Source organism: Triticum dicoccoides, chromosome 5A (assembly GCF_002162155.2).
Source record: "Triticum dicoccoides isolate Atlit2015 ecotype Zavitan chromosome 5A, WEW_v2.0, whole genome shotgun sequence".
Lineage (NCBI taxonomy): Eukaryota > Viridiplantae > Streptophyta > Magnoliopsida > Poales > Poaceae > Triticum > Triticum dicoccoides.
The window spans coordinates 133031169-133039401 of record NC_041388.1 but is presented as its reverse complement, the minus strand read 5'-3'; the positions used below and the strand labels follow the sequence as shown (position 1 = coordinate 133039401).

The 8233-nt window shown below is 51.8% G+C and overlaps 1 protein-coding gene and 1 non-coding gene across 2 annotated transcripts; one reads left to right on the top strand and one right to left on the bottom strand.

The window, feature by feature from the left end:
- Positions 1–2075: 2075 nt before the first annotated feature.
- On the top strand, positions 2076–2158 carry TRNAL-UAA. The gene has a single exon. It is a non-coding gene; the product is annotated as a tRNA-Leu (tRNA).
- Positions 2159–4723: 2565 nt separating this feature from the next.
- On the bottom strand, positions 4724–7434 carry LOC119300278. Its single transcript, XM_037577296.1, has one exon. The coding sequence runs from the start codon at positions 7346–7348 to the stop codon at positions 4961–4963; it is 2388 nt and encodes a 795-aa protein (XP_037433193.1). The 5' UTR covers positions 7349–7434; the 3' UTR covers positions 4724–4960.
- Between the last annotated feature and the right edge of the window lie 799 nt (positions 7435–8233).

The window sequence follows — 8233 nt, the reverse complement described above, 5'->3', positions numbered from 1 at the left end:
GTGGCCAAGGAGACCATTCCTACAAGGTCACTATCTGGTATCTCGTCTAATTTTGTTTAATTTAGGTTAAATTTAGTTTCAACTTTGTTAAATTTCATTCGTTTGGTTGTAATATATGAAACTTGCTTCAAGTTTGTCTCGTTTAGCTGACATTTTGTCCATACTTGTGTTTGAATCATCTGAAATGGGTTGGCCAATTGATACCTGTGATTGGATGGCCGACAATTCAACTGCTATCCGCGAACACGATCCGATGTATCCACAAACATTTGATGCCATCCATTTTTTTAATCCGTGTTGTAGTTTTTTTGAAAAGAACGATGTACCCCGGGCCTCTGCATCTGGGCGATGCATGCAGCCATTTTATTAATTATTCACAAAGTCCTTATAAGGTAATACATTAGTAAGTCTGAAGCCACCATCTTGGCAACACCTGTCGCTACTCCTATCCCCGTGATGAAGGGGTGCCGAATGTCTGAGCCTAATACCAAACAGACATCGCGCCAACACCTAACATCTAATGTTGGATGACCCATCCAAGCCACAATACTTGGATTGGGTTACAAACTGGTCCGACGCATTTTTAGTGGGCACCACATGTGCACGCTGCAAGGGTCGTCACCTCCTTCATCCACCGATCCATCCTCAGATCAGATACTGACGCATCGACCTTGTCAGGCCTCTTTGCCATCGACACCACCACGACGCCAGACAACGTCGTCCTCCTGCGCGAGTCCATCGCCACCCCATCGGACGCCGAGTCTCCACCGCGCCACGCCGCCGAGATCCGCCGCCATCGATGTGTAGGATGAAGCACCGCTCCACCACCTATCGACGCCCAACCACCAAGCCGTCCACATGTCCGTCCAGCCGATGAATGTCTCCAAAGATGATGCCCCCACGGGGGTGACGATGAATACGGTGCCATCATCCGATCCAGGAGGCCCCTCAATGCCTCCAATGAGGGCTACGACGCTCACAGGCGACACCGTCAATGATAGCCTCCTCCAGGTCTGAGGTTTCCCCCTGAAAGAATGGAGCAAGGGATGCCCCACCATCGCCTCCAACGAGGAAAATGACACCCATGGGCGCCGCCGACGGCGATGGCGTCCTCACCCACTTCAGCAACTAGGCCACGATCCCCTCCTCCAGTTCATCAGCCGCCGGGAAGCCACCGCGAGGCAACACCCACCGACCAGATCCCTTTGGACCAACGGTGAAAACAGCCAAAGCTAGAGGAGGTCACATCGTTGCGTGACCGACGCCATGGCCACACACACATTGTCCCGAGGAGCCCGCTCAAGATCCACCGTCACAGCCACGCCTCCAAGCCGCGACGGGGGGACGCCCCGCCGCCGCCATCATCCCCCCGCACGGGCTTTGTCCAGCCGAGATCCGGCGGCGGCGGGAGGGGAGGCAGAGGGGAGGGGAGGGGAGGCGGAGGAGATCGGATCTGGAGGGGAGGGGAGGAGGAAGGGAGGTGGAGGCGGACGACAATTGGAGGCGGAGATCAGGATCTAACTTTGCATTACTGAAGACGATGAGGTCGTTTGTCCATTCGCATTGGAGTTGCCCTAACAATCTGTAGCATCTTTCTAGCCCCTCACTAACTACTCCCTCCATTCCAACGAATAAGACGCGCACACGCCCTAAAATTTAACTCTTACCACATATTTAGACCAACTTTATATGATTATATGTGATAAAAATTATATAGTTGATTTCGTATTGAAAAGCAGTTTTCAGTGATATAATTGTTACAATTATATATACTATCCATCTAATTTATGGTCAAAGACTTTATTCGTTTTTTTTTAGAATGTAGGGAGTAGTACGAGGGAAGTACACATAACATGTGACTTGTTCGCTTGAGCCTTGAGGCACACACGATGACCTAGATGATCGGTTGTGACACACGATGAACTAGAACTAGAAGAAAAGGGTATGATCTATTGTGACACACGACGAACTAAATTATATCTAGAAGAAAAGGCTGTGGTCTATATTATGTAGTTCGAAAGAACGTGTGCTACTTTTAGTACATATAGTTTGCAGTTTAAAAAATAATCACTTGAGCTGGTTTGCCCGAGTGGTTAAGGGGGAAGACTTAAGATCTTCTGCACATAAGTGCGCGTGGGTTCGAACCCCACAGCCAGCAGGATTATTTTGCACCTTTTGCTTCTGAGTGGTAGCTAGCGGTATTTTTGTTATATATAATGAGGTTTTCTGGCCTGCTGGATTCGAACCCCACAGCCAGCAGGATTTTTTTTTGCATGCTTTTCTTTTTGATTGGTTAGCTAGCGCCATTTGTGTCATATAATAAGTTTTTTTCCATGCCGTATATACCCAATTTTTCATCACAGTGCAATGAAACGTATCTATATTAGCAATTAGTATGGAACATGTGCTAGTGTTGAATGATTACTAGAATATAAATAAGTTGTAATTGAAAGTTTTGAAAGGTACCCCTATTTTAATTTAAAAGGATTGATATAAAATTACTAAATGAGGTGGTGTGGCATATCATGTATGATTGCTGTAAGGCCCCTGCTTATCTCTAGATCGATAATTTGATCAACATGATATCAGTTAAAAATGATAAAACAATACAATTGATTATTTTGTTAAGATTCACTTTATTTTTCCCTTGTGTTGTTTTCATGGTTGAGCTGAATTTTCGACTTGCCCTTGTTTGGGGTGAGTCAATTTTCTTATTGGGCTTGAAGCCCGTTACCCATTTTCTGTTTTTTCCCCTTGTTTTTATGTGTGTTTTTTGTTTTTCTTGGTTGTCTTTTTTTGTCACCTAATGAGATTTTTTTTGCAATATATACCCAACTTTTAATCACGGTGTGTAGAAACATTTCTATATTAACAATTGCATATTGTGCGTGTGGGTTTGAAGCCCATAGCCAGCAGGATTATTTTTTTTGCATGCTTTCCTTTTCAGGTTGTTAGCTAGCGTCATTTTTGTCATATAATAAGGTTTTCTTTCATGCAGTATATACCCACTTTTCATCATAGTACAGTGACAAATTTCTATATTAGCAATTACATATGGAACATGTGCTAGTGCTGAATGATTGCTAGAATATGAATACATTGTAATTGAAATTTTTGAAAGGTACACTTATTTTAATTTAAATGAGTTAATTTAAATTTACTAAATGAGGTGGTGTCGCATATCATGCATGACTGCTCTAAGGCTCACGTTTATCTCTAGATTGATAATTTGATCAACATAATATGAGTTAAATATGATAAAATAATACTCCTACCATTGATTCTTCTGTTTTTATCATTTATGCCACTAATTGTGTCCCACTATCCAATTTTTCCATTAGAAGTTACAACTGCTCAAAAATACTAATGTTTTGTGAGATGCTTGCTCAAAAATGCCACTAGATATCTAAAAAATGCCATCGTTTCGTCAAATGTTTCCTCAAAAATACCATTAGACATTGTTATTGTCACGACAAACCCGTTAACCATTTTATATGACAAAAATACCCCTAGACCCACATGTCAGTTCTCTCTATCTCACAATGACAAGTGTGCCCTCACTTGTCAGGAGTAAGTAAGCGAATAATTTACGAGAAAATAAGAATGCTGTTAGGATTAAGTGGGACTCACGCTTTATTGTACTGAGATAGAGGGAGAGCTAACATGTTGGTCCATAAGTATTTATGTCATTATAACATGGCAAACGAGATTTGAGCTGACAGTAATGGTGCCCGGCGGCATTTTTTAGCATGTGTCTAACGAGGCGATGGCATCTTTTAGCAGTTGAAATTCCTAATAGCAAAACTGAGTAGTGGGACACAACTAATGACACAAATGATAAAAAAAAAACCATTCTTTTTTTTTTTCTAAGCGAATCTCTCGAAGCCAAACATTAAAGCAATTGTCTAGGTCGGAGAAATCACAAGGTGTCCCTACACTATAACTCACCACACTCCACATGTATCTAGCTTGGGGGCATTGTATTTTTTGAAAGATCCAGCGCTGCTGGCGTTCATATATTAAGCAGAAAGCAACGGAAAGAGCAAATACATGGGGTAGATCCTAAGATCGCGTAGTCCAGAAAAACTAAAAATTACATTAGCCGATCCCTGTTGGTGGTTCAGCAAAATGCAGCTATAGGCAGCGTGCTCCTGCCTGGCGCCATAGCTCAATGGCTCGGTGGCTTGAGGCCACCACGTCTCTGACCAGCGCATGCTTAGCCCGAAAAATGCAATTGTTGCGCTCAAGACATAGTTGCCAAAGCACAATCATAATGATAGACTTGATTCCCTTCCGTTCATCTCCAGGTGTTGCAACAACGATCACTTCAACGATGTCAGTTGCCTTGTCGAGGTGCCCCCAAGTGGCCGGGTTCGCAGCTCGGCAGCCAACCCAGGTGGCGACAGCTTCCCACACCTGCTTGGCGATCGGGCAGTGCCAGGACAGGTGCACCGAGCACTCTAAGCTCCCGAGGCAGAGAGGGTAGAAATAGCCATTGCTCCAGCCCTGCCGTTGCAGCTTGTCGTTGCACCACAACTTGTTTGGGTGAAGGGCAGAAATAGGCATTGCTTGGGGGCACTGTTTAACTCTGGGGTCTTAACCTTCCACATAAATCTATTAGGACATTTTTCTCTAATCTATAAGACAGAATATGAGGCTACACGGTGGAGTAAAGAAAAAGTGGCCGACCTAAAAAAAGTCGCCTGAGACATAGCCGGTTTCAAATTTATAGCAGTCTTCCTAAAACCCAGTCGACTTGTATTTAGTACTATATTCGTGAGATCTTACATTGGGATTTGTGCACATTCTTATTTTTCAGTTTTTTTTCTTCTTTCTTACTCAGACATAGCCAGTTCCAAATTTATAATCATCAATCGGTGTGAATTTTGGCAAACGAAATATGCACACACGACAATCTTGGTCTTCAGCTCACGTAACGGATAACACACGTGGAGTTCGGCTACTGGCTGCGGAAGTCCATGTCCATGAGCTCCCGTGCCTCGCTGACGAGCGCGCAGAGGCTCACCGCGTGCCGGCTCACCCCGGCGCTGCCGGAGAACACGTGGAAGCACTCCAGCTCCGACGTCGTCTCCGCCACGCGCCGCAGCTCCCGCCCCATCCCCGCCGCCGCCATCAGCTCCGCGAACGACGAGTCCATCCTCAGCATCCCGATCAGGAACTCCACCGTGAACCGTCTGATCCGCGGCACCTTGATCGAAGGGCTGCTGTACCTCGTCAGCACGTGCACCAGCCTGTTCACCAGGTCCACCTCGCTGACGCCGGCGCGGGCGAGGTGGCGGGCCAGCTCATGAGGCCCCATGAGCCTCATTGCCTGCGCCGCGAGGCCCAGCGACACCTCCAGCAGCTTCGACTTCTTGGCCATGATGTTGCGCAGCACCGTGGCGGCGCCGGACGTGACGGCGCGAACCTCCGGGAACCGCTCGCCGCCGGTGTACGCGCACAGGTTGGTGAGGATCCTTGCCGCGCCGACCCCGACGGCGTTGTCACTCAGCGCCTCCACGAGGCGGTCGACAACGGCGGGGGCGGCGTTGAGTATCCTCTCGCAGTTGTGCGGGCTGTCGAGCGCCAGCATGGCGAGCGCCTCGCCGGCCTCGACGCGCACGGCGTCACCCTCGTCAGTGATGCCTTGCCGGAAGAACATGGCGAGGAGGAGCGAGATGACACTGCCGGTGCCGCCGATCTTCTCACGCGCGTCCTTGTCCATGGCTAGCCGGGTGAGCACCTCGGCGCTGAGGCGCTGCAGCTCCAGGTGGCTGGTGGCGTGCTGCAGCACGGCGCGGATGTTGCTGACCGTGAACACGATCTCCGCCACCTCTCGCCGCAGCTGTCTCCCTGTGCTCCCGGTCGTGTCGGCGAGCATCCTGATCACCTGCAGCGACCGCTTCACTGCTTTAGCGCGCGATTGGGTGATAACCGTGGATGGTGCGCCGGCTGCGCCGATGCTGGAGAAGTCGATGATCTTGTCGAGCAGGCCCCGGGCGTTGCCGATTTTGCTGCAGTTGTCGTGGTCTTGTGCGAGCCTCTTGATGATGAGGAGGCCGAGTAGGTTGCACTCCTCGTCCGCGGCATAGAGCAGCGACGACACGGACTCGATGGCGCCTGGAACGCCGGCGACCCTGAGCGCGTTCCGCTTCTTGCTGGCGAGCTTGGACACGACGAGTGCCGCGGACGCTCTCGCCCCGGCCTCCGCCGCGCCCTTCCAGCCGAGCATCTCCACCAACCGCTCCATGACTGCCGCTGACGTGCCGACCCGATGCAGCGCCGCGTCACCGAGCCGTGGGCTCCCGGCGACGTTGACGAGGATGCCGACGCCGATCCGCTGCTCGTCGTGCGAGCCCTCCACGAGGAGCTCCTCGGCGAAGGAGACGAGGTCCATGCGGAGGCCGTCGAATATGCTCCCGTCGACGCACCGAGAGTATGCGTCGTAGAAGAAGCGGCGGATGGCGAGGAGCCCCGGTGCGCCAGCGAGGTGGCACTCGCTCGCGACGCGCTCGAGCAGACGGCCGTGGCTCACCTCCCACTCCCACACCGCCTTCTCCGCGAGGAAGAGAAGCGCCTCCGCCAGCGCGAGCCCGTAGAAGATGTCCAGCGCCGATCGCCGGTTAGTCCGCGCGTCCTCCGCTTCGCCGAAGTCCTGCCTGACGAGCCGCACCGCCGACAGCGTGACGCAGGCCGTGGCGGACGCTAGCTGCAGCCAGTAGAAGGCCCTCCCGACGTGCCTCGACAGGAAGCCCCAACTCTTCAATCTCCAGCTCCATTTAGACGACGAGGCATCCATATTCTTGGGGCTGCCGCCGCGGCCGTCGAGGCCGAAGACGAAGCGGAAGGAGCGGGCGACGAGGCGGAAGCTGGAGCGGCCGGCAGCGGAGAGCGACCAGGTGGCCTGGTGCTGCCACTCGAGCTCGTGGCTGCGGCTGAAGATGCGTGCGCCCTCGATGAGGAGGATGATGGTGACGGACCAGAAGTCGTCCTTGCCGAGGGTGATGGCGAAGCCGCCGAGGAGGACGACGGTGGCCCAGATGAACCCCAGCGCGCCCAGCCCGCTGGCCGCCTTCTCCAGGATCGCCAGCCGCAGCGCCAGCAGCGTGAGCCTCCGCTCGGGCCCCTCCGCCGCCGCCCCACCGCCGTCGACTCGCTCGCTGCACGAGGCGGCCGCCGCGTCGAGGCTGGCCGACCCGCCGCCCTCGAGGCTGGAGCGCGGGGGCGAGTCATCCGACAGCTGCGGCTCGAACGGCGTGGCGGAGAACCCCCCCGCCGCGCTCGGCTGGCCCTCGATGAGCACCCGCACAGACCGGCTAATGTCGGAGCTGACACCGCCGCCGTCCATCGACCGGTGTCCAAGATCGAGCAGGCAGCTAATACAACACACTGGATCAATGCAATGCAATGCTATGCTGGATGTGAGGCGTTGTTCTTGAGTTCTTGACCTGGTACGTGACAGATACCTGATAGCGTGCGTATATATATGCGTGGAATGCATCATCCGGCCGCCATGGACGAGGGATACGGGGTGTCACTCCTTGGGTTGCGTGGGCGCGGGAGTTGTGTTTGTCCGGAAGGCAAGGGAGGATCAGGAAGACGGTGCGCGCGCGCGTGCAGATGTGGCGAGCGTTTGCACGGTTGGGGTCGACGGATGGGACGGGATGGAGGGACGGGATCGGTTCTCCGCGGGTCTGGGGGTGGTGTGGAAGCAAGGAGAACCGATCCAAGCGCGGCGCGTGCTGTCCACCGCTCGATCGTCGCACGCTTGCTTGCTTGCTTGCTTGTGCACACCAAGCGTTGTGCGAGATCATCCGTCAGCGGCCTAATTTGAATCATACACATGGGAATGGGATTCATGACGCGCTATTAATTTCCTTGTCGTGAGCTCAATCGATCGTGTCGATCACACGGACGTATACGTTCGTACAAACGATCGTACGTACTTCGAGTCGATGCTAGCTACCTAGCCATGATGGCATGATCTAGAGACTAGATCGAGATGTCCACTCGCAGATTAGACTAAACCTTGGCTTGCAAGTGTCGTTCATCATGCGTAAGGAGTGCAGTACTAGGTTAACGTTAATCATGCGATTAGGCAAAGTCAATTAATTCATGAATTCTTGACAACTTTGATACCTCTCGCCCGGCACGCTACACACACACATACTCCAATCATACATATGCGTATGGGTATTATTCCCCGAAACAGAGATGAAACATACGGTGTTCT